Below are 27,948 nucleotides of genomic sequence, written 5' to 3' on the forward strand. Positions count from 1 at the left end.
TCCTATAGAAACTATAGACTGTTTTCTATTCAATAATAATAATAATATGCATATTGTACGATCAAGGATTTTGTGGGAAGCCGTTTCAAAAATTACCCAATTAGCATAAATAGTCTCAACAGCGCCCCCATCCCCAACAGGTTAGCTCTGTGCCTTGTGTTCCTATCTCAATGTCAGCAAAGGCTCGCTCTGTCTCTGATATTTGACTTTTCTGTGTCACTGAAGCAATAAACAGTTCATCAGCGTTTGACTCTTTGATTGACATTTCATCTTCACTCACTGTGTGTACTGTTTTTCCACGGTAAGCTCTGCACACTTTTGCAAAGTGTATCCATTTTCCACATTTTAGTACACTGTTTGCCTTTAGCTGGGTAATTTCCTTGTTCGCCATGCACTTTGTATCCACAATATCCACATGTTTTGAGTCTGTGTCGCTCTGTTTTGGAGTTATGTCTCTCTCGGTTCTAAAACGTTTTGATGTCTGCCTGACTGTGTGCACTGCTTGTGCTGCCGCCCTTAATGGTTTTCATCTGAGCCTGTCCTAGCTCGTGAGATCTGGCTATGTCCATAGCTTTGTCCAGCGTTACCTCAGACCCAACATTCAAAAGTTTCTCTCACTCGTGGTGAGTGTATTCCAAATACAATACGGTCCCTGATCATCTCACCCTTGTTTGCATAATCAGTTTTTCACAAGCAGACGCAGTTCTGTCACAAACTGTTCAAGACTCGCTAGCTCCCTGTACTTTCTCATGGAATTTGTACCTAGCGAATATCGTATTGGTCTTCGGCACAACATATGCTTCAAAACGATCGTAGTATGTTTTCAGTACCTTTGATTCAGCCTCGGTAAGTGTCAATGTGTTGTAAATATCTCTCCCTTTTTCGCCGATCCAGAGGAGCAAGTAGCTGCACTTTTCCTCTTCTCCTTTGTCCTTCAGAGGACCAGTGAACATTAGCTCCAAATGCTGTTTGTACTTACGCCATGCATCGGGTAAGTTTGTAGACTCCCAGTCCATTCGAGGTGAAGGAACTCCAGAAAAAGCCATATTGTAAGACCTTTTACTCTGACACCATGTCTTGTTTTGCTCACTTTGTACAAAATAATACAATTAAGTACTACAGGATATTTCTTAACGTAGCTCTTTATTAGCTAGCAATAACTGGCATGTTCACGTATCGCCAACCAGGATCAAACTGACCATGACCTAACCATTTGGGTGGTCTTAACCAATCATAGCACAGTATGATATGGCAGTAAAATGCAAAAATAATGATATTTAACTAGGCAAGTCAATTTAAAACACTTTCTTACAGCGACATCCTACCAAAAGGCCTGCGGGGACGGGGGCCTGAGATTAAAATACAATATAAATATAGGACAAAACACACATCACAGAGAGACAACACAGCACTACGTAGAGACCTAAGATGACAACATAGCAAGGCAGCAGCACATGAAAACACAGCTTGGTGGCAACATAACAACAACATGGTTGCAAAACAACATCTCCAGGGTCCCCAAATACCTGGATATACAATGGCCCTGATATAATAATACCTAACCCCTGTGGCCTGGGGTGATCCAGCAATCTAAGCCACGGTCTTTGGATTACATGTACTGAACTACCGCAGCGAGCATGGGTTTGAATCCAACCCTGTGCTCTAGCACTCTCTCCTCCCATCCACTCCTCTATATATCCTGTCAGATAAACACAAATGTGAAAGGCACTCCTTTTGAAAACATAAAACTGCATCTACAATGTCCCTGTCAAATAATTGATAAATACGATATTATTTATGGTCACTGTTGTATGGCTACCACGTGTTGGAGAGTGGATCATGTTTAATACTTAATAATTGATGTACAGTGCAGTCAAAGTTCAGACCCCTTGACCTTTTTAACATTTTGTTACAGCCTTATTCTAAATTTGATACAATTATTTTTTTCCCTCATTCTACACACTACCACACAATGACAAAGCAAAAACATGTTTTTAGAAATTGACTCTACTTTGTTGAAGCACCTTTGGCAGTGATTACAGCCGTGAGTCTTCTTGGGTACAAGCTTGGCACACCTGTATTTGGGGAGTTTCTCGCATTCTTCTCTGCAGATCCTTTCCAGCTCTGTCAGGTTGGATTGGGAGCGTTTGCTGCAGAGCCATTTTCAGGTCTCACCAGAGATGTTCGATCATGTTCAGTCTCTGGGGTGGCCACTCAAGGACATTCAGAGACTTGTCCCGAAGCCACTCTTGCATTGTCTTGGCTGTGTGCTTAGGGTTATTGTCATGTTAGAAGGTCAACCTTGGGCCCAGTCTGGGGTCCTGAGCGCTCTGGAGCAGGTTTTTATCAAGGATCTCTCTCTACTTTGCTCTGTTCATCTTTCCCTTGATCCTGACTAGTCTCCCAGTCCCTGCTGCTGAAAAACATCCCCACAGCATGATGCTGCCACCATAGGGTTGGTGCCAGGTTTCTTCCAAATGTGATGCTTGGCATTCAGGCCAAAGAATTTAATCTTGTTTTATTCAGACTAGAGAATCTTGTTTCTCATGGTCTGAAAGTCTTTCGGTTTCCATTTCGGCAAACTCCAAGAGGGCTGTCATGTAACTTTTACTGAGTGGTTTCCGTCTGGCCACTCTACCATAAAGGCCTGATTGGTGGAGTGCTGCGGAGATGGTTGTCCTTCTGGATGGTTCTACCATCTCCACAGAGGAGCTCTGTCAGAGTGACCATCGGGTTCTTGGTCACCTCACTGACCAAGACCCTTCTCCCCCTTCTCCCCTGCTCAGTTTGGCCGCGCAGTCAGCTCTAGGAAGAGTCTTGATGGTTCCAAACTTCTTCCATTTAAGAAGGCCACTGTGGCCACTGTGTTCTTGGGGACCTTCAATGCTGCAGAAATGTTTTGTTTCACTTCCCCATATCTGTGCCTCGACACAATTCTGTCTCGGAGCTCTACAGACAATTCCTTCGACCTCATGGCTTGGTTTTTGCTCTGACATGCACTGTCAACTGTGGGACCTTATATAGACAGTGTACCTTTCCGAATGCGTACAATAAGAAATGTAAATAGTGCTACTGCTTTTGATTAAATACAGGTCATGTATTACAATGAAACACTGAATAAATGCCTAATAATTGCTAAATAATCTGTGAAAGGTCATTTTGGGGACTGTGTGTATTTGATTTGTTTTATCAATGTTTATTTGCATCTGAATTTGTCTCCTCAATGAATGACTCTGGTGTCGTATTACATTACATAGCCACCGCTACTGGAAGTGGGAAAGTCCAGGCTATTTCATTTGCTGAAAGTCCTGTCACTTCTTGGCAGAAAGATATGCACTGTCAAATGAACACAATGCTCAATCTATCCACATCCACATGAACTAGTCCTGGAATCTTTCTATGACAAACAAGTTTTATATTAAATTAAACAGGAGAGACTGCCAGGTCCTTAATGTAGCCATTGGTTGTATTATACAGCCAAACAATTAAGGAACTGTCACTCCCCTTCTCTCTGTAAAGGCCTGCCTTCATGTAATAATTGTATAACCCCTTCATGAATGTTGCAGTATCTTTCATAATGAACTTCATAACACATTAATACCCGATGAAGATCCTTGCAGGATTGTGTGCTCGCTCCATTTATTTAATACCACATTAATACAACATTAATCAGGGCTCCCAAGTGGCGCATTGGTCTAAGGTACTGCATCCCAGTGCTAGAGGTGTCACTCCAGACCCTGGTTTGATTCCAGGCTGTATCACAACCGGCCGTGATTGGGAGTCCCATAGGGCGGCGCACAAGTGGCCCAGCGTCGTCTGGTTAGGGATTGGCCGGGGTAGGGTGTCATTGTAAATAAGAATTTGTTCTTAACTGACTTGCCTAGTTAATATGTAATCTTCAAAACAAAAGTCCCATTATTATCAAGTTATTTTATAGTAATATCTGGTGGGATTGAGCAGGATGGTTGCTAGTGTTGCTGACTGGGTTACTTCTGCGCCTTCCAGATCTGGGTTCAAATAGTATTTTAAATAATTCAAATACTTTGAGTGTTTGCTTGAGCATGCCTGGAGGGCCAGATTGAGGGGTTTTGCACCTTTGAGACTATTCCATATCCATCCAAATATTGATTTTGTTAAGTTATTACATGATTGGTGGAAGTTGTTACGTTATTCATAAAAAAAAAATGACTCACCTGATAATGTAATTACCACCAGATGGCATAAGCAGAAAAGTTATTACGGTAACCGTTCAATTTATAACGTTATCGGGGTAAATCTCAACCTAAGAAAAGGTGTGTTCTATTCTGATTTATTTAGAAATTATACACTGCTCAAAAAAATAAAGGGAACACATAAACAACACAATGTAACTCCAAGTCAATCACACTTCTGTGAAATCAAACTGTCCACTTAGGAAGCAACACTGATTGTCAATAAATTTCACATGCTGTTGTGCAAATGGAATAGACAACAGGTGGAAATTATAGGCAATTAGCAAGACACCCCCAATAAAGGAGTGATTCTGCAGGTGGTGACCACAGACCACTTCTCAGTGCCTATTTTTTTTAATTTATTTTTTATTTCACCTTTATTTAACCAGGTAGGCAAATTGAGAACACGTTCTCATTTACAATTGCGACCTGGCCAAGATAAAGCAAAGCAGTTCGACACATACAACAACACATAGTTACACATGGAGTAAAACAAACATACAGTCAATAATACAGTGAAAAATAAGTCTATATACAATGATATACTATGCTTCCTGGCTGATGTTTTGGTCACTTTTGAATGCTGGCGGTGCTTTTACTCTAGTGGTAGCATGAGACGGAGTCTACAACCCACACAAGTGGCTCAGGTAGTGCAGCTCATCCAGGATGGCACATCAATGCGAGCTGTGGCAAGAAGGTTTGCTGTGTCTGTCAGCGTAGTATCCAGAGCATGGAGGCGCTACCAGGAGACAGGCCAGTACATCAGGAGACGTGGAGGAGGCCGTAGGAGGGCAACAACCCAGCAGCAGGACCGCTACCTCCGCCTTTGTGCAAGGAGGAGCAGGAGGAGCACTGCCAGAGCCCTGCAAAATGACCTCCAGCAGGCCACAAATGTGCATGTGTCTGCTCAAACGGTCAGAGACAGACTCCATGAGGGTGGTATGAGGGCCCGACGTCCACAGGTGGGGGTTGTGCTTGCAACCCAACACCGTGCAGGATGTTTGGCATTTGCCAGAGAACACCAAGATTGGCAAATTCGCCACTGGCGCCCTGTGCTCTTCACAGATGAAAGCAGGTTCACACTGAGCACGTGACAGACGTGACAGAGTCTGGAGACGCCGTGGAGAACGTTCTGCTCCCTGCAACATCCTCCAGCATGACCGGTTTGGTGGTGGGTCAGTCATGGTGTGGGGTGGCATTTCTTTGGGGGGCCGCACAGCCCTCCATGTGCTCGCCAGAGGTAGCCTGACTGCCATTAGGTACCGAGATGAGATCCTCAGACCCCTTGTGAGACCATATGCTGGTGCGGTTGGCCCTGGGTTCCTCCTAATGCAAGACAATGCTAGACCTCATGTGGCTGGAGTGTGTCAGCAGTTTCTGCAAGAGGAAGGCATTGATGCTATGGACTGGCCCGCCCGTTCCCCAGACCTGAATCCAGTTGAGCACATCTGGGACATCATGTCTTGCTCCATCCACCAATGCCACGTTGCACCCCAGACTGTCCAGGAGTTGGCGGATGCTTTAGTCCAGGTCTGGGAGGAGATCCCTCAGGAGACCATCCGCCACCTCATCAGGAGCATGCCCAGGCGTTGTAGGGAGGTCATACAGGCACGTGGAGGCCACACACACTACTGAGCCTCATTTTAACTTGTTTTAAGGACATTACATCAAAGTTGGAAATGCCTGTAGTGTGGTTTTCCACTTTAATTTTGAGTGTGACTCCAAATCCAGACCTCCATAAGTTGATATATTTGATTTCCATTGATCATTTTTTTGTGATTTTGTTGTCAGCACATTCAACTATGTAAAGAAAAAAGTATTTAATAAGAATATTTCATTCATTCAGATCTAGGATGTGTTATTTTAGTGTTCCCTTTATTTTTTTGAGCAGTGTATGTCATGAATGTTTTCATAAAGGTTTTATGAATGCCAATCTATAATCAGGTAAAGTGTTACATGTGTGTGTACATTTTCAATGTGTGCTTGTGTCTACTGAGGCCCTGGGTCTCAACCCCGCCCTGTGCAATTAGGTCCTGGACTTCCTGACACAGACAGTGTGGTGAAGAAGGTGCAACAGCACCTCTTCAACCTCAGGAGGCTGAAGAAATGTGGCTTGTCACCTAAAACCCTGACAAACTTTTAAATTACTTTGTTGTGTCTGTCTGCATGTGTATACATTTCGATGTGTGCTTGTGCAGGGTTGGAGTAACTGTAATCTGATTACATTTTTTTTTATACTGTAATCAGTTACGTTACCAACAAAAATAATGCAATCCGATTTAAAATAAATAATTATGCATTATGCAATGATATGGGCAGCGACCATGTAACACCTTTACAACATACAGAAGTGCGCTGGTTTTTAAGTGGCAAAGTTTTGATACTTTTTTTTTATTGAGAGACGAGCTTAAAGTTTTCTTTACTGACCCTAATTTTCACTTGTCTGACCGCTTGCATGATGACGAGTTTCTCACACAACTGGCCTATCTGGGTGATATTTTCTCTCCCCTGAATGATCTGAATCTAGGATTACAGGGACTCTCCGCAGCTATATTCATGTGCAGAACAAAATTGAGGCTGTGATTAAGTTGGAGCTCTTCTCTGTCTGCATTAAAGTTTAATTTCATCAGAAGCCACTGCCAGATTTCTGGATAGGGCTGCGCTCAGAGTATCCTGCCTTGGCAAATCGCGCTGTTAAGACACTGATGCCCTTTGCAACCACATACCTATGTGAGAGTGGATTATCGGCCTTCACTAGCATGACAACTAAATACAGGCACAGACTGTGTGTGGAAAAGGATTTAAGACTGAGACTCTCCAATACAACCCAACATTCCAGAGTTATGTGCATCCTTTCAACCACACCCTTCTTGTTAACCTGTGGTGAGTTATTCACAATTTATTATGAACACATAAGGTTTTATATGTAAGATGGCTAAATAAAGAGCAAAATTATTGACAAAAGCTCACTCATTCTTATGTTTAATAAATGTATCGTATGGTGTGTGTGTGGCAGGCTTACAATGATGGCAAAAAGCAACATTTGAGATTGCGCTGACCCTGGTGCTAGAGGGGGTACGCAGTTGGAGGTTGAACGTTTGAAGGGGCACAGGACTCTAAAAAGTTTGTGAACCACTGCCCTACTGGAAGTAGTTTAATTTATTTACCAAATTAGAGCATATAGCTAGCGACATCTATGGGCTTTTATGTTTTGTTGTCGTCCGTAATGTGCAGTAGTCGATATCATATACAGTGGGGCAAAAATGTATTTAGTCAGCCACCAATTGTGCAAGTTCTCCCACTTAAAAAGATGAGAGACGCCTGTAATTGTCATCATAGGTACACTTCAACTATGACAGACAAAACGATTTGTAGGATTTTTAATGAATTTATTTGGCCATTCCTGTTTTAACATTTGGATGATGAATGTGATTAGTCACAGTGACACAAATGAGAGAACTCACTCTCAACATTTTAGTCACCCTAGCAGAGCTGAGAGGTGAGTGACTATAATGCAGGTTAGTGTTTTCATCATGAATTTTGATCTGGAGGCAGCTCTGCAGTGGTCACTAGATGGATTAGCCACAAAGTCCAAATCTGATTTTAAACCTAACCTTATCCACATTGCTAACCCTAATGTCCAGTGGCAACCCGTCATTCAGGGCAGGTGGGGTAGAGCTAAACATTTTTTTTGCATGTTATTTCGGCATTAATACTTGTCACATATTAGTTTGCAAACAATGTAAAAAAAGTATTCATTTAATAAAGCCGCATACAAACATGGTCTTTGTTTTTCTTTCTTGAGTAAGGCAGCTCCAAAATGCAGGTGTTTCAGCCTAGCTCAGTGCTTTCTGTAGTGGTGGGGCAGCCTGTGGAAAATACGGAGAGCAGGTGTTGGTAATGCTCTCTAGTTGCGCATTGATTGGCTCAATATTCTGTCACTCATGGGGACACTACATCACCACCAAGTCTAAGGTACAACTCTAAATTTCAAGCTCTTTAGGTGCTGCCATAGAGTTACATTAGAAGTGCCCATCCATGAAGGCTCAAGGTCATTGGCCACAGATAAAATGATGTCAAATCACGTTATATCTACAGTAGCTTTGAATGGACTGATCGTGTCAACATCATACTTCCATTATCTTAGCTAACAGTCATCATCATGTATCAAGTCAACAATAACTGTCAAATCCTTTTTAATCCTTGTCATATGAAGAGAAATAATGAAGCAAAATTATAGATAAAATGTATCGGTGCTCATCGGCCATTAGACATAAACATTACACAACAGGTTTGGAAATCGCAAATTCAACAATGAGTGGTTTGGAAGGAATCAGTGGCTAACTGCAAGCATTGCAAAGCAATCACTAGCCTGCTATTCAGTTGAGTGGCTGTGTAGTCCCAAGTTTGGAATGAAGGGTCTCTTTTCCAAGCTTAAAATGATAAACATTCAACATTGGCCATGCTGTCAATGAAGCATGATTTCTGCCATGCTCAAAACAACTGTTAACTTGGAACTGCGAAATATGACTTCAGTGAGTTCAAGACAACTGGGAACTCGTAAACAAATCTCAGACTGGAAAATTACGTTTTGAATGGTCATCCAACTTGGAAATGTAAATCCGGAACTCAGGCCTCTTTCTAGAACTATGACCTGAAGATCAGTAACTTCCTCATGATTCGACTTTGTTTTTTTCAGAGTTCGCATTTGTCTTGAAAGCACCATAAATCCAGAGAATGCCAGAATTTGAAGACAAAGTTCGATGACAAAATTTGCCCACAAAGGACCTCTGCGCTGCCTTCCTGTTCTAGTGAGCACAGCACAACAAGGTGAGTCCAAAAATGTCTTGTATGCTGCTGCATAAATTATGTAATATGCCAGGGAGATATGTATACTGTAGCTAAGAAAGTAACACTAAGTGTATGTTGTGTAGTAAGCTGTAGCCCATGTGCCTCATCCTAATAATTTGGTCTATTTTCCCCTCTTAATTTCAGCCTACTGTTGTCCCCTTATGCCATAGTTTGTACATCTCAATTGTCAGTAGAAACCACATTTGTTTAAGCAAGTCAGCCATATCAGCTACGTTTTTTTAAAAGGTAGTAAATGAGGCTGAATGAACTGTTTCGCTGCCAGACAAGGCTCTGATGACAGCAAGGTGTAGCAGTGGTAAGGTGTTGGGACTGCTGTTGGGACTCTGCTGTTGGGAAAGCTTTATATAATGTAGGCCCAAACAGTTGGCGAGCACCGTTTGTCACCGTTATACTGCAATTAATGTATTGTTTAGTGTTGTGTTTTGTAGTGGCTTTGCTGGCATGCATCCCACATTTTTCTTTGCTCCACCAAGATTTACATGCTCAAATCGCCACTGCTAATGTCTAACTCTAACCTTAAATTAAAACCAAAAAGCAAATGTTTGTTTTAGTGAGTTATCACAATATAGACAAATTGGACTTTGCAGCTTTGCAGCTAAGTGGAAAGTGCTCAGTTCTGCCTGCAGGACAAGACTCAGACGATGAATGTCAACCTCAAATCAAATCAAAGTTTATTTGTCACGTGCGCCGAATACAACAGGTGTAGGTAGAGCTTACAGTGAAATGCTTACTTACAGCCTCTAACCAATGGTGTGGAAAAAAATATGTGTGTGTGTGTGTGTGTGTGTGTGTGTGTGTAGGTAAGTAAAGAAATAAAACAACAGTAAAAAGACATTTGAAAAAAGAGTAGCAAGGCTATATACAGACACCTGTTAGTCAGGCTTATTGAGGTAGTATGTACATGTAGGTATGGTTAAAGTGACTATGCATATATGATGAACAGAGAGTAGCAGAAGCGTAAAAAGACTGGTTGGCAGGTGGTGGGACACAATGCAGATAGCCCGGTTAGCCAATGTGCGGGAGCACTGGTTGGTCGGGCCAATTTAGGTAGGATGTACATGAATGTATAGTTAAAGTGACTATGCATTTAAGATAAACAGAGAGTAGCAGCAGCGTAAAAGAGGGGTTGGGGGGCACACAATGCAAATAGTCCGGGTAACCATTTGGTTACCTGTTCAGGAGTCTTATGGCTTGGGGGTAAAAACTGTTGAGAAGCCTTTTTGTCCTAGTCTTGGCACTCCGGTACCGCTTGCAATGCAGTAGTAGAGAGAACAGTCTATGACTGGGGTGGCTGGGGTCTTTGACTATTTTTAGGGCTTTCCTCTGACACCGCCTGGTGTAGAGGTCCTGGATGGCAGGCAGCTTTGCCCCAGTGATGTACTGGGCCGTACGCACTACCCTCTGAAGTGCCTTGCGGTCGGAGGCCGAGCAATTGCCTTACCAGACAGTGATGCAACCGGTCAGGATGCTCTCGATGTTGCAGCTGTAGAACCTTTTGAGGATCTCAGGACCCATGCCAAATCTTTTTCGTTTCCTGAGGGGGAATAGGCTTTGTCGTCCCCTCTTCACGACTGTCTTGGTGTGTTTGGACCAATCTAGTTTGTTATTGATGTGGACACCAAGGAATTTGAAGCTCTCAACCTGCTCTACTACACTCCCGTCGATGAGAATGGGGACGTGCTCGGTGCTCCTTTTCACACTAAAGCTGAGTTCGAATACCCATACTAACATACTGTATACTACATACAGTTGAAGTTGGAAGTTTACATACACCTTAGCCAAATACATTTAAACTCAGTTTTTTCACAATTCCTGACATTTAATCCTAGTAAAAATTCCCTGTCTTAAGTCAGTTAGGATCACCACTTTATTTTAAGAATGTCAAATGTCAGAATAATAGAAGAGAGAATGATTTATTTCAGCTTTTATTTCTTTCATCACATTCCCAGTGGGTCAGAAGTTTACATACACTCAATTAGTATTTGGTAGCAATGCCTTTAAATTGTTTAACTTGGGTCAAATGTTTCGGGTAGCCTTCCACAAGCTTCCCACAATAAGTTGGGTGAATTTTGTCCTATTCTTCCTGACAGAGCTGGTGTAACTGAGTCAGGTTTTTAGGCCTCCTTGCTCGCACAAGCTTTTTCAGTTCCGCCCACAAATTTTCTATAGGATTGAGGTCATTTATGGCCACTCCAATACCTTGACTTTGTTGTCTTAAGCCATTTTGCCACAACTTTGGAAGTATGCTTGGGGTCATTGTCCATTTGGAAGACCCATTTGCGACCAAGCTTTAACTTCCTGACTGATGTCTTGAGATGTTGTTTCAATATATCCACATAATTGTCCTTCCTCACGATGCCATCTATTTTGTGAAGTGCACCAGACCCTCCTGCAGCAAAGCACCCCCACAACATGATGCTGCCACCCCCGTGCTTCACAGCTGGGATGGTGTTCTTCGGCTTGCAAGCCTCCCCCTTTTTCCTCCAAACATAACAATGGTCATTATGGCCAAACAGTTCTATTTTTGTTTCATCAGACCAGAGGACATTTCTCCAAAAAGTACGATCTTTGTCCCCATGTGCAGTCGAAAACCGTAGTCTGGCTTTTTTATGGCGGTTTTGGAGCAGTGGCTTCTTCCTTGCTGAGTGGCCTTTCAGGTTATGTCGATATAGCAGTTGTTTTACTGTGGATATCAATACTTTTGTACCTGTTTCCTCCAGCATCTTCACAAGGTCCTTTGCTGTTGTTCTGGGATTGATTTGCACTTTTCGCACCAAAGTACGTTCATCTCTAGGAGACAGAACGCGTCTCCTTCCTGAGTGGTATGACGGCTGCGTGGTCCCATGGTCTTTGTACTTGCATACTATTGTTTGTACAGATGAACGTGGTACCTTCAGGCGTTTGGAAATTGCTCCCAAGGATGAACCAGACTTGTGGGGGTCCACAATTCATTTTCTGAGGTCTTGGCTGATTTCTTTTAATTTTCCCATGATGTCAAGCAAAGAAGCACTGACTTTGAAGGTAGGCCTTGAAATACATCCACAGGTACACCTCCAATTGGCTCAAACTATGTCAATTAGCCTATCAGAAGCTTCTAAAGCCATGACATAATTTTCTGGAGTTTTCCAAGCTGTTTAAAGGCACAGTACACTTAGTGTATGTAAACTTCTGACCCACTGGAATTGTGATAGTGAATTATAAGTGAAATAATCTGTCTGTAAACAATTGTTGAAAAAATGACTTGTGTCATGCACAAAGTAGATGTCCTAACCGACTTGGCAAAAGTATAATTTGTTAACAAGAAATTTGTGGAGTGGTTGAAAAACGATTTTTAATGATTCCAACATATGTGTATGTAAACTTCCGACTTCAATTGTATACGACATACTATATACTATTAGTTCAGTTTAGTATACTGTAAACTAACGGTATTCTTTCAGCTCTTCGCCTGTCTACCAGAAGTTGATGCTGTTGCTATGCAACCTCTTGCTAGCTAGTTAGCATAACAAAGTACTAGTTGGACATTTTACGACTTCAGGTGTGTTTTTACATTCAATCTGGAGTGCCAGAGTGTGCTCGTAAATTCAGAGCATTGTCAGATTGTACGTGCGCACACTGAGCATTCTGACATTGGCTAGCTTGCTAGCTACTCCCAGACACACATGAGACCACTCTGACCATTTTTCTCACCCTAGCAGAGCTGGTTAGGCAGTTTTCATGTTATCCAGAGTGTTGGTGACTGTAACTATGCTGCTGGCAACAATTGAATTATGCTTTTATGCTGATGTTTTCTGACACTGGCCATATTCAACGGGTGTTGCGCGCTCGTAAATTCATTATTCTGCACTCTGGTACGCTCAGATGAGAGTGCTCTGAAATCTGAGAAGATAGCCATAGCAAATTTACGGAAGCACCCGAATGTCCATTTTGAACGTACAACAACTACACCATTTAGCTAAACTAAGAATGATGGGAATAATCAAGTCAATAACCGTTGGGTAGTTTGTTAGATAGCCTATAGTTAATGTGTCACGTTCCTGACCTGTTTTCTCTTGTTTTGTATGTGTTTATTGGTCAGGGCGTGAGCTGGGTGGGCATTTCTATGTGTTGTGTTTCTATGTTGGGTTAAAGGGTTAATTGACCTTGTATGGCTCTCAATCAGAGACAGGTGTTTTCGTTTTCCTCTGATTGAGAGACATACATAGGGAGGTTGTTTCTCACTGTTTGTTTGTGGGTGATTGTCGCTGTGTCTATGTCGATGTTCTATGTTGCATGTATGCACTAGTTCATTCTTAGCTTCACGTTTGTCAGTTTTGTTATTTTGTTAGTTTGTTAAAGTGGTTTCGTTTTGTGTTTTTTCTCTTCTAAATAAAAGAAGATGTTCTTTTCACGCGCTGCGCCTTGGTCCTCACTCTCTACCTTTGACAATCGTGACAGAATCACCCACCAAACTAGGATCAAGCAGCGGGGAAAAGGGCAGCGACAGCAGTGGGAGAAAACCCAGGACTCCTGGACTTGGGAGGAGATCCTGGACGGTAAAGGACCCTGGGTTCAGCCAGGGGAATATCGCCGTCCCAAGGCGGAGTTGGAAGCAGCGAAGGCAGAGAGGCGCTGGTATGAGGAGGCAGCGCGGGGGGGGGGGGGGGTTCGGGGGGGGGGGGGGGGGGGGGGGGCACACGAGGAGTGTGGCAATGCCGGGTAGGATACCTGAGCCAACTCCCCGTGCTTACCGTGGAGTGAGAGGGCGTCGTACTGGTCAGACACCGTGTTATGCGGTAAAGCGCACGGTGTCCCCAGTACGCGTGCTTAGCCCAGTGCGGGCTATTCCACCTCGCCGCACTGGTAGGGCTAAGTTGGGCATCGAGCCGGATGTCATGAAGCCGGCCCAACGCATCTGGCCACCAGTGCGTCTCCTCGGGCCGGCATTCATGGCACCAGCCTTACGAATGGTGTCCCCGGTTCGCCAGCATAGCCCAGTGCGGGCTATTCCACCTCGCCGCACTGGCAGGGCTACGGGCACCATTCAACCTGGTAAGGTTGGGCAGGCTCGGTGCTCAAGAGCACGTGTCCTCCTTCACGGTCCGGTATACCCGGTGACACCTCCATGTACCAGTCCTCCGGTGGCAGCCCCCCGTACCAGGCTGTCTCTCCGGGTTCTCTCTCCAGCTGCTCCCACCTGTCCAGCGCTGTCAGAGCTTTCCTCCTCTCCAGCGCAGCCTGTGCCTATACCACGCACCAGGCTGTCTCTCCGTCTCCTCCCTACAGAGCTGCCCGTCCGGCCAGAGCCGTCCAGCCAGGACCAGCCAGAGCCGTCCAGCCAGGACCTGCCAGAGCCGTCCAGCCAGGACCTGCCAGAGCCGTCCAGCCAGGACCTGCCAGAGCCGTCCAGCCAGGACCTGCCAGAGTCCGTCCAGCCAGGACCTGCCAGAGTCCGTCCAGCCAGGACCTGCCAGAGTCCGTCCAGCCAGGACCTGCCAGAGTCCGTCCAGCCAGGACCTGCCAGAGTCCGTCCAGCCAGGACCTGCCAGAGTCCGTCCAGCCAGGACCTGCCAGAGTCCGTCCAGCCAGGACCTGCCAGAGTCCGTCCAGCCAGGACCTGCCAGAGTCCGTCCAGCCAGGACCTGCCAGAGTCCGTCCAGCCAGGACCTGCCAGAGTCCGTCCAGCCAGGACCTGCCAGAGTCCGTCCAGCCAGGACCTGCCAGAGTCCGTCCAGCCAGGACCTGCCAGAGTCCGTCCAGCCAGGACCTGCCAGAGTCCGTCCAGCCAGGACCTGCCAGAGTCCGTCCAGCCAGGACCTGCCAGAGTCCGTCCAGCCAGGACCTGCCAGAGTCCGTCCAGCCAGGACCTGCCAGAGTCCGTCCAGCCAGGACCTGCCAGAGTCCCTCAGCCAGGACCTGCCAGAGTCCCTCAGCCAGGACCTGCCAGAGTCCCTCAGCCAGGACCTGCCAGAGTCCCTCAGCCCGGAGCTGCCCCTTATCCCGGTGCTGGCCCTTATCCCGGTGCTGCCCCTTCATTTAGGTGGGTTTAGTTGGAGGGTGGTCATTGGGAGGGGGATACAGAAGCGGGGAGTGACTATGGTGGTGTGGGGACAGCGTCCGAAGCCTGAGCCACCACCGTGGTCAGATGCCCACCCAGACCCTCCCCTAGACTTTGTGCTGGTGCGCCCGGTGTTCGCACCTTAAGGGGGGGGTTATGTCACGTTCCTGACCTCTTTTCTCTTGTTTTGTATGTGTTTATTGGTCAGGGCGTGAGCTGGGTGGGCATTTCTATGTGTTGTGTTTCTATGTTGGGTTAAAGGGTTAATTGACCTTGTATGGCTCTTAATCAGAGACAGGTGTTTTCGTTTTCCTCTGATTGAGAGACATACATAGGGAGGTTGTTTCTCACTGTTTGTTTGTGGGTGATTGTCGCTGTGTCTATGTCGATGTTCTATGTTGCATGTATGCACTAGTTCATTCTTAGCTTCACGTTCATCAGTTTTGTTATTTTGTTAGTTTGTTAAAGTGGTTTCGTTTTGTGGTTTTTCTCTTCTAAATAAAAGATGTTCTTTTCACGCGCTGCGCCTTGGTCCTCACTCTCTACCTTTGACGATCGTGACATAATGTACTGGCAAGTTTGATGTATAAGTAGCCAACTAATGTTAGGTAGCTAGCTAACATACAGGTGCGTACTCCTGTAATGATATGCTATGTGGTTCATAAGGACAGCATAGCTAACAAACTGTCAGCCAACATAATGTGTAAGGTAACTTATTTGACAAGTCATAACTTAATTACATTGCTGAACATTTTCTTAACATTTGTCATAAATTGTTAAAGCAATGAATTTGTATCCGCTCTCGTTGTACGTCGGCTCCATATTTTCCGCCATTTATTTCAAATCTGAAAACGACGTGAAGCCCCACCCATTTCCTGACGAATTGCATTATAGGCCCTAAAGTACGTAAGTAGTATCCTCTGTGTGTATACTTCATACTTTGGTGAATTTAGTACGACATCTGGGAACTTTTGGCATACTAACTATATCCATACTATGACCAATAAGCATACTACACACTCAATTCACTTCACAAGTAGTACGGTTAGTATGAGTATTCGAACACAGCTTATAACTGTGTTACTGTTTTGGATGTACAAATGCTTCCCACTTGCAAAGACACACACAAGAAACACCCACATCAAAGCACGCCTCCAATACACACACCTCTTTGGCTGTTAACTAACATGCTATTTGACATTTACAATTAACTTTGTGGTTGAACTTATTTTCTCAAAGCTGCACTGCCCCACAAAGTTACACTTTCAAACTTGGTGAACTTACATTGCAGGTGAGCATTTTACATATAGAATGAAGTCTTTGTCAGAGGATCTATCCATTCACGGATAGATACAGATGAATTACTACAAAATATGTAACTTTAACAAGAAACTCAATGCAGAGAACTGGCAAACCTTTTTATTTTACTTGCACTTGTATGTGCTACTCTATTGTTGCAAAACAGACATAGCTACCCCTGGCACTGAAATAAAATTGTTAAAATCTCATTTGAGGTGTCTGTTATTGAACTTTGCACTTCCGTTGAACCCGATACTGCAACAATGTATCTCTGTATAGTAGGCTGTTTTCCATCCTGTTATGCTACTAGAAAGACTCATAACACTATCACTACATCAGAGAGGGAAGAGCCAACAAAGCTACAATCAATGGTTGGCTGGTCAATATGTCAATCCAACTCAAGATGCAAGGTTTGTCCAATGACAAGTCTAAATCATTTGATTTACTGCCTGAAGCTATACATAGCCTACTTTGTGCCATTTCTAAAACAATCCTTCATACCACCGACTTGTCAGAATATGAATATATAATATACGTTAAACTTGGATTTCTAAAAATGTAGGGATTAAATTAAATAGAAATTCAGAATGTGATATTTCTGTTCGGCATTTCTTGTATATCACTCTAAATGTGTAGCCTATATTCAACCATACTTTCTAGTTACATGAATGTTATTCTTATTGCATCAATGAAATAATGAATTTTATTCAAAGTGGTCGTGAATATCCACTTATTTTGAAATACACTGAGAAGGCCTGGTTATAAGCACATAGATGCATTATCACAACTTAATAACGTAAAAAAAAACTTTACTTTTGGATTTGTGAATGAAATGGAACAAGCGGCCAAAGGATGGAAGACCAATATTCTGATGTTTTCTGACAGTGTAATGTGAGATTTTATTAGAGTCAGTATAGCAATGTAACGTTATTGATCTGTCAGTTTCCCTATAAAGTTGTTACTGCTGTGTATGGGAGGAGAAGTCAAGTACAGGAGAACAGAGTAGATTTAACAGGCACACTTTTCTTCCGGTCAAGAAATAGGCACAAAATGACATCAAAGTGCCCAAAAGAAAACAAGGAACATGTACAAAAGTATAGCGTGTGAACATCTCACATAACAATAAACAATTACACACAAAGACATGGAGGGGAACAGAGGACTAAATACATGCAGTGTGGTTAGATAATGAAAAGCAGGTGTGTATGGAAACAAGACAAAACAAATAGAAATATGAAAAATGGAGCAGCGATGGCTAGAAAGCCGGTGACGTCGATGCCAAATACAGCCAAACAAGGAGAGGAGCCGACTTCGGTGGAAGTCGTGAAAATAATTCCCTACTTTTCACACTGACACGGTATACAGCTCTACAGGCTTCACTGTCATGGTGCACAATCAGTTCACAACACTATGCTCATCATGTCTTAGCAGGATCAGACAGCTAGGGAAGGCCAGTCTACAGAGCTCAGGTAAATTTTGCAGTATATTATAACAATCAGTGAATAGATACAAATATCCATCTTTAGTTGATTGATAGTCTACAGTCTGAGATCTGGGAATAATGGTCATTTCAATTATTGAACCATTGATTCTATTCTTGGATAATGTAATGTATAAATGTACTTCAAGGCAATTCTTTGTCGTGCCTCATCTGAGCTGGCTACATTCTGGCAAAGACTATGTTCTTTTGTCTCACTTTCCATGTTTTTGTTTGCTTGGAAATGTTGATACTGGAGGCTTTTAAAATGAGAAACTGTGTAGTCATAGCATGTATAGCAGCTAAGAAATGCATTGCCATTAATTGGAAGGTTGGTCATCCTCCCACAATGTCACAATGGATGGCAGAAATGTCAAGTTATGTATCACTAGATTTGATTTATTACTAGATTAAGGGTATACTGTACAACTTTGATAAGGTCTGGGTACCCTATGGAATACTTCATGACAAATGGGGTCTGTAATGAAAACATTTTTTTTTTTGTCAAGTAGTCACAAATATATATCAATTCCCCATTACAAATATCACCAGTAGTGGCCTACATGTACTGTTAATTCACATAAGTTCTCATCTGCAATGCTTATTTGGTGAGGGTAATTTGCTGTTTTCAATGTCGGAGTGGATATGTGTTTTGCAGAACTTACAACCTATGCTATACTGTGAGAAACAAGTTTGTCTGGTATGTCTGATAGTATTTCTGATTGTCTTAACTCACCACCACTAATGAGCTATGGAGCTTCTCAAAATTATTTTTCAACACCTCAAACAGCAAGTAAACAGTCTGTTTTTAGAATCTGTTAAGAATGACAATAGTATTTGAACAATTTTTCCAGCTCTCTCCCTTTTGATAACCACTCGGCATGAAAGGGACAAATGTAATGATCTGATCCAGTGGAAACATCATATAATAACCGACCCAGTTGATAGTAGAAACGATGTTTCGAGATGGTTGCAGACAGGCAATGCGTAGCCAATGTGATTTATAGGATATTTAATTGTATCGGGATATTTTCTGCCTGCAGGCTGCAATGTTTTTATGTGTTGGCTTTATGTAGGCTTTTTTTACATAGTTGGCAGTGGCAATAAAAGTTACTTTTAGATTTGTATAAATATCATTTAGATTACCATTGTAGAATGTAGATTAACCACAGACAATGTTCTTGAGATACAAAGACTATTATAAATTAAATGAAACTGTTCCACAAATATGTACCTATGAAAATCATAACTGGCACGCAGGTTGGTAGAAATGGTATGATAAAAAGGCACATAGGATGTGTCTATATTTGGAAAATTTAGACAAATCGATTGGTTGAAATAAAAGACTACTCTTGGTTGACCAGGTGCATTTTATCCATGCTTCTGATATCAGGAAGTCTCCCTGTTGTGTAAGATCATGTAACTAACGTTTTATATCAATTATTTTATGTGCATTACACTTTCTAAAAACTGCCCTTCGAATCTGCTGGAGGTTAAGTCCATATATGACAGGGTTAAAGACAGGTGGTATAACAAGGAATTGTACAGCCATTACATTACGCATATTTAGCGTACTATTTACATTATTCCACCCTTGCAAATTGTCAAACAGGGTCACTGTGACGAAAATAAATATTGTTGTTAAATGTGGCACACAAGTCTGTGTGAACTTAATCCTTCCCTTAGCTGACTTTACACAAGTCCTTACAATCTTACAGTAAGAAAATACAATGAAAAGTATCTGTAAAACATGAACCACTATTACAAATTTGTTCAAATTCTGATTAACAGTAATGGGTAAACATGCATGTTTCAGTATAGACGGAATATCACAGAAGATCTTATCAATACGAGATCCACACAAAGGAAGTCTGACGGTTAAACTAACTGCTATGAGTGCTATAAATAAAGGATAACACCAAGAAAATAAGAGTAACTTTCTAACAATTAAAGATGTCACAATGGTATGGTATAGTAGTGGTCTGCATATTGCCACATACCTGTCGTAAGACATCACTGTTAGAGTAGAAAGTTCACACATTACAGATGTGTATATTACATAGGCTTGAGTGAAACATCCACCATAAGATATCACCTGAACATCTGACTGAAGGTCCAGTAAGAACTTGGGGTAGAAACCAGCAGTTCCATACAATCCATTGACACATAGACTACACAGAAAGATATACATGGGCTCATGGAGACCTTTCTCCTGAATGATTGTTATGATCAGAGTCAGATTCACAGTGATGATGAGAAGGTATGTGATAAGAGACAATATAAAATAAACAGATTTGTTGTTAAATGTCTCTTGTAAGCCAAAGAGATAAAATAACTTGACTTGGGTTGAGTTCTCCATAGCTTTTGTTAATTTTCTTCCTCTGGTCAATGCAGCAATTCTTAGTCCTTACAAGGATTGAGTGTGCATGAATGTGAATGAATTCAAGAGTGAATCATTTGATTCTGTGTAAGCTCAGAAACTTGTGTCCATGAAATGTCTTCTTGCTTGACAGAGGAGACTACTCCAATAACTTGCATTGGTAGCCTCTAAATATATCATAGTGTATGATCACATGGGATTGTAGTTTCAGTGTCAACATGTAACCACTCCATAGAGATGGATCTATATTGAGTTTATGACAAGCAACTAATTGGATTATATTTACTCTATTTATGCATTAACCCAGCAAACAGGGGATGTCCTAAGGACATTCGGCAATGTTCCCATTAGGTCCATTTCAAGCAGTGTTTACCAAACTCTGTCGTGGGGACCCCAAGGGGTGCACAAGCATTTTTTTGCCCTAGCACTACATAGCTGATTCAAATAATCAAAGCTTGATGATTAGTTGATTATTTGAATCAGCTGTGTAGTGCAGGGCAAAAACCAAAACGTGCACCCCTTGGGGTCACCAGGTCAACGTTTGGGAAATGTTGCTTTAAGGGTTTCAGCAAGACGTTATCCCACTGATGACTTTGTTCAATAGTCAGAACTTTGTAGGAACATTAAAACATGACATTTACCTCGGGACCATAAGATGGCGTTCAGTACAGATACCGGTTTGGTCACAGTATAACGTTATGATAAGGTATACCGAACAAAAATGTAAACTTAACATGCATTTTTAAAAGATTTTACCGAGTTATAGTTCATATAAGGAAATCAGTCAATTGAAATAAATGAATTATGCCCTAATTTATGGATTTCACATGACTGGGAATACAGATATGCATCTGTTGGTCACAGATACAGTACCTTAAAAAAAGCTAGGGGTGTGGATCAGAAAACCAGTCAGTATTTGGTGTGACTTCTATTTGCCTCATCCAGCGCGACACAGCTCCTTCGCATAGAGTTGATCAGGCTGTTGATTTTGGAATGTGGAATATTTTCCCACTCATGTGGAATACTTTCCCATTGGCGGGAAGTGGAATACGCTGTCGTACCCGTCGATCCAGATTATCCCAAACATGCCTGGTGAGTATGCAGACCATGGGAGAACTTGGACATTTTCAGCTTCCAGAAACAGTGTACAGATCCTTGCAACATGATCCTTGCAACGTTGCCGAATGTGATTGTACACTACGATATATTTATTATGCTCAAACATGAGGTGATGGCGGCAGATGAATGGCACGACAATGGACCTCAGGATCTCGTTACAGCGTCTCTGTGCATTCAAATTGCCATCAATAAAATGCAATTGTGTTCGTTGTCCATAGTTTATGACTGCCCACACCATAACCCCACCGCCACCGTGTTCACAACGTTGACATCAGCAAACCGCTCTTCCACACGATGCCATACACGTGGTCTGCAGATGTGAGGTCAGATGGACCTACGCTACCGTTCAAATGTTTGGGGTCACTTAGAAATGTCCTTGTTTTTTAAATGAAAGCACACTCGGGGATGCTGGCCTTCAAGGCAGAGTTGCAAAGAAAAAGCCATATCTCAGACTGGCCAATAAAAATAAAAGATTAAGATGGTCAAAAGAACACAGACACTGGACAGAGGAACTCTGCCTAGAAGGCCAGCATCCCGGAGTCGCCTCTTCACTGTTGACGTTGAGACTGGTGCTTGGTGGGTACTATTTATTGAAGCTGCCAGTTGAGGACTTCTGATCTGTGAGGCGTCTGTTTCTCAAACTAGACACTAATGTACTTAGTTGTGCACTAGGGCCTCCCACTCTTTCAATTTTGGTAAGAGCCAGTTTGCGCTGTTCTGTGAAGGAAGTAGTACACAGCATTGTACGAGATCTTCAGTTTCTTAGCAATTTCTCGCATGGAATAACCTTAATTTATCAGAAATAGATTAGACTGACGATTTTCAGAAGAAAGTTCTTTGTTTCTGGCCATTTTGAGCCTGTAATCGAATGCACAAATGCTGATGCTTCAGATACTCAACCAGTCTAAAGAAGGCCAGTTTTATTGCTTCTTAAATCAGAACAACAGTTTTCAGCTGTGCTAACATAATTGCAAAAGGGTTTTCTAATGATTAATTAGCCTTTTAAAATGATGAACTTGGATTAGCTAACACAACGTGCCACTGGAACACAGGAGTGATAATGGGCCTCTGTACGCCTATGTAGATATTGCATAAAAAATCAGCCATTTCCAGCTACAATAGTCATTTACAACATTCACAATGTCTACACTATGTATGATCAATTTGATGTTATTTTAAAGGACATTTCTAAGTGACCCCAAACTTTTACATAATAGGATTGAAAGCGGTGGACATTATTAGAAAATAAATTAATAAAAAGTACAGTTGAAGTCGGAAGTTTAAATACACCTTAGCCAAATACATTTAAAAACTTAGCGCTAGGGGTCAGATTATATATTTTTTTTCAAATAACGTACCCAACGCAAACGGACATTTTCTCTGGCCCAGATCGTAGAATATGCATATCATTTACAGATTAGGATAGAAAACACTCTAACGTTTCCAAAACTGTCAAAATATTGTCTGTGAGAATAAGAATACTTATTCTGCAAGCGAAATCCTGAGAAAATCTAACCCGGAAGTGATATATAAAAAAATAATAATAATCCTTGTCTGTCTAACCTCCATTTAAAGGGGTATCAACCAGATTCTTTCCCAATGGTTTCCTCGGGCTGTGACCAGGCTTTAGATATAGTTTCAGGCTTTAATTTTGAAAAATGAGCGAGATGTTTCAAAAGAGGTCAGGTGTCCTCCGAATATTTCCTGCGCGCGCGGGAGGAGCTAAGCTATCCTTTTCTCTCTTAAGGAATAGGTTATGCTCCGGTTGAAATATTATCGATTATGTTTGTTAAAGACAACCTGAGGCTTGATTATAAAAAACAATTTAAATGTTTCTACGACCATTTCGGATACTTTTTGGGAATTGTCGAACAGAACACGGCTTTTGTTTTTTCATCATAACGCGCAACCCAAATGGTGTTTTTTTGCGATAAAAGTAATATTTATCGAACAAAAATAACATTTGTTGTGTAACTGGGAGTCTCGTGAGTGGGAACACCCGAAGATGATCAAAGGTAAGCGATTAATTTGATTGCTTTTCTTACTTTCGTGACCAAGCTAGCCAAGGTAATATAAGGCTAAGCTGTTATAGCATTGAAAGCTACACTCACAAAAGCTTGGATTTCTTTCGCTGTAAAATATATTTTCAAAATCTGACATGATGGGTGGATTAACAACAAGCTAAGCTGTGTTTTGGTATATTTCACTTGTGATTGCATGATTATAAATATTTTTAGTAATATTTATGCATTTGGCACCCTGCAATTCTAGCGGTTGTTTAGGAAAGTGATCCCGTACTAGGGATGCGTAGCGCAGAGAAGTTAAACTCAGTTTTTCACAATTCCTGACATTTAATCCTCGTAAAAATGCCCTGTCTTAGGTCAGTTAGTGCAAATCAATCCCAGAACAACAGCAAAGGACCTTGTGAAGATGCTGGAGGAAACAGGTACAAAAGTATCTATATCCACAGTAAAACGAGTCCTATATTGACATAACCTGAAAGGCCGCTCAGCAAGGAAGAAGCCACTGCTCCAAAGCCGCCATAAAAAAGGCAGACTACGGTTTGGAACTGCCGGGGACATGGGGACACAGATTGTACTTTCTTGAGAAATGTCCTTTGGTCTGATGAAACAAAAATAGAACTGTTAAGCCATAATGATCATCGTTATGTTTGGAGGAAAAAAGGGGAGGCTTGCAAGCCGAAGATCACCATCCCAACCTTGAAACATGGGGTTGGAAGCATCATGTTGTGGGGGTGCATTGCTACAGGAGGGACTGGTGCACTTCACAAAACAAATGGCATCATGACGAATGAAAATGATGTGGATATATTGAAGCAACATCTCAAGACATCAGTAAGGAAGTTAAAGCTTGGTCGCAAATGGGTCTTCCAAATGGACAATGACCCCAAGCATACTTCCAAAGTTGTGGCAAAATGGCTTAAGGTCAACAAAGTCAAGGTATTGGAGTGGCCATCACAAAGCCCTGACCTCAATCCTATAGAAAATTTGTGGGCAGAACTGAAAAAGCGTGTGCGAGCTAGGAAGCCTACAAACCTGACTCAGCTACACCAGCTCCGTCAGGAGGAATGGGCCAAAATTCAACCAAGTTATTGTGGGAAGCTTGTGGAAGATGACCCGAAATGTTTGACCCAAATGAAACAATTTAAAGGCAATGCTACCAAATACTAATTGAGTGTATGTAAACTTCTGACCTACTTGGAATGTGATGAAAGAAATAAAAGCTGAAATAAATAATTCTCTCTTCCATTATTCTGACATTTCACATTCTTAAAATAAAGTGGTGATCCTAACTGACCTAAGACAGGGAATGTTAGGATTAAATGTCAGGAATTGTGAAAAACTGAGTTTAAATGTATTTGGCTAAGGTGTATGCAAACTTCTGACCTCAACTGTATGTGTGGGGACCCTCTAGCCTGGTAATTTACACTGTAGAAGAAGTATGTGACATCACCAATGTGCTGGGCTGGCAAAGCTATCAGATCTATCATTAACTCTTTAGCAGGAGTTTGTGTGCTATGTATTGTGCATCATGTACAAGACAGAAATGGTTCAGTGAAACCAATCCAAATCCTCTGACAAAGGAACGGTTTCCCAGACCATATAACCTAACCAGGGAAAACAGAGAATAACTCTGGACCCTAAGTCATAGCTATACTTTAAAACCTAGGCCCAGAGCTATTCCTGCTCAGGTAAAAGTGAGGACGCTTATTGTCACTCTTGGATATCCTAGACCTTCAGTACACTTTCAGGGTCTACACTCCCAGAGACGATGACAGAAGGTGTGTGTCACAAATGGCACTCTATTCCCTATATAGTGCAGCACTTTTGACCAGAGGGCTCTGGTCAACATAGGGAATAGGGTACATTTTGGTATGCAATCAAGACAAGCCGTGCCTCTCCTTCAGCCCCTCAAGTCTCTACAGGTTAATAGGTGCATTAATTGGGTCCCAGGGAACGATGTGATGTGATAGAGGGGACTAATGACCACGTACCTACTGACTCAATAAACATGTTTTTTATGCTCTTGTTATTGGATTATTTTTTCCCCGTTGTAAGGTATGCTTTTTACAGGATGGATGGAGTACATGACCAATGTGTGTTATACATACAATACATCATCATTAACCTTACTGTATTATTTTATTCAGTGGGTCAAACATATCTGCACAGTGACCTTAAAAAAACAAGATTGGTGTGTGGTTGTCCCACCTAGCTATTTTAAGATGAATGCACTAACTGTATGTCGCTCTGGATATGAGCGTCTGCTAAATGACTAAAATGTAAATGGGTATCTGGTCCGCCGATATCTCAATTAAAACCAAATAAAGTATATGCAGTATATTTGTTAGTATCTGGCATTTGTTAGGACAGAATAAGCTATCCATATTTGACAAAAGGTTTCTCTTGTGTCCAGGTAGTTGCCTTTCTGGTATGACTTGACATTTCTGAGGAATAACAAAACTAGTCATCTGTCAGATAGCTGGCACACAGATGTCATGTTACATACAGTAGATAAACTGGCCCTCAGAACATTTCAGACAAAATATAGTTTTTTTTAATGCTACATTATTTCTCTAGATTTCTCTCTCAAAATGTGAAATAATCGCCAAGCTTGTACTGTATATACCATACAGGGCCTATTTTCCATTAGGGATGGACGAAATGGTACCAGTTTGGCTACAAGGTGGGCTTACCTTTTATACATTTACATCCAGTGTATCGATCCAGACAACTTTGCATTTCTAGATTTGTTACTTACTTAGACTGAACTCCTGCCTGTCCTGACCTCGAGCCTGCCTATCGGGACCTCGAGCCTGCCTATCGCCTGGTACTGTTTGGACTCTGACCTGGTTTATGAACTCTCGCCTGTCCCCGGCCTGCTTTTTGCTTACCCTTTTGTTATAATAAGTATTGGAGCCTCCTGTGTCTGCCTCGGAGCCTCCCATCTGCCTCCTGTGTCTGCAATTGGGTCTCGCCTTGTGCCCTTGTAGTACAAACTGGCCATGACAGACCCAGCAGACTTGGACCAGCTTCGTCACGTTGTCTCTCTGCAGGGAGTCACCATTGGGAGGCATGAGGAGCAACTTCAGGACCTCTTGGAAGGGCTTTGTTCCCTTACGGAACGCCACGACCAAGGGTTCAAGTCCATATCGGAGCAAATCTGTGAATTAGCTCATAGGCAGCATGCCACATTTGAGACCTCCCAACCACCGCGTAACCTTTCTACTACTCGTGGATTTGTTCAACCTTCCCCAGATCCCCCAAAACCCAGCTTACCTCCTCCGGAGCGTTATGCAGGTGATCCTGGTATCTGCCGGCGTTGCTTTCCCTGAGTTCCCTCATTTTCGAACTCCAGCTCTCTTCGTTCCCGTCGGCGACACAGCCGTCTTTGAGACGCCCCCCTCAGGATGTAAGCAAAGCCTCTGATGTCTCTGCCGTTCCCACTGAGTACGATGACCTCCTGGAGGTCTTCAGTAAGGCACGTGCTACTTCTCTTCTCCCGCACCATCCTTATGATTGTGCCATTGATTTCCTCCCAAGCACCACACCACCTCGTGGTCGGCTATATTCTCTATCTGGCCCGGAGACCAAGGCCATGGAGGAGTACATAGAGGAGTCTCTGACTACTGGAGGCATCCGTCCGTCTGCATCTCCTGCCGTCGCAGAGTTTTTCTTTGTGGAGAAGATGGACAAGGCCCTGCGTCTGTTCATTGATTACCGGGGTCTGAATGATATAACGATCAAGAATTACCCCTTACCACTCCTCTCCTCGGCTTTAGAACATCTCCAGGGGGCCACCATTTTTTCCAAGCTGGACCTTCGGAATGCCTACCACCTGGTTTTGATACGGGAAGGAGATGAGTGGAAGACAGCATTTAACACAGCCAGTGGACATTATGAGTACCAGGTCATGCCATTTGGACTCGCCAACTGTCTTCCAGGCTCTGTTTTTTTCCCCGGTCGGCCCAAGAACACGTTCTTCATGTCAGACAAGTCCTTAAGCACCTCATGAAGAACCAATTGTTTGTGAAAGCTGAGAAGTGTGAAATCCACCGCTCTAGCCAGAGGAGGCACTGGCTGGAAGGAGTAGAGCAGCCATTCTTGGTTTGGACCGACCCAAAAATTTGGAATATCTCCGTACATCCAAGTGCCTTATCTCCAGGCAGGCCCGGTGGGCTTTATTGAAGGTTCAACTTCACCATTTCCTACTGCCCAGGGTACAAAAATGTGAAGCCTGACACCCTCTCCGCCTATACAGTTCCTCTGCCACACACTCGGTCTCCAAAACCATACTTCCTACCTCATGCCGTGCGGCTTCAGTGGGTTGGGGTATTGAAACCTGGGTGCGCAAGGCACAACGTTACCAGCCTAAACTTGAAGGGGGCCCGGCTAACCGGTTATTTTTCCCTAACTCAGTCCGGTCCCGTGTCCTGGAATGGGCTCATTCCTCCAGGCTGACCTGTCATCCAGGTTCCCGTCGTATCCTAGCCTTCCTCCAACAACGTTTCTGGTGGCCCACAATGGTTCCT

At 42.8% G+C, this 27,948-nt stretch overlaps 1 protein-coding gene across 1 annotated transcript; it reads right to left on the bottom strand.

Moving 5' to 3' along the window:
* Nucleotides 1-19,319: 19,319 nt before the first annotated feature.
* On the bottom strand, nt 19,320-26,927 carry LOC129822514 (olfactory receptor-like protein DTMT). The gene is made up of 2 exons (XM_055880826.1): nt 26,743-26,927; nt 19,320-20,277 (listed from the first exon to the last, which is right to left on the bottom strand). Exons 1-2 carry the CDS (start codon nt 26,925-26,927, stop codon nt 19,320-19,322), a joined length of 1,143 nt encoding a protein of 380 aa, XP_055736801.1.
* Nucleotides 26,928-27,948: the final 1,021 nt, after the last annotated feature.

This window comes from Salvelinus fontinalis, chromosome 24 (assembly GCF_029448725.1).
Source record: "Salvelinus fontinalis isolate EN_2023a chromosome 24, ASM2944872v1, whole genome shotgun sequence".
Lineage (NCBI taxonomy): Eukaryota > Metazoa > Chordata > Actinopteri > Salmoniformes > Salmonidae > Salvelinus > Salvelinus fontinalis.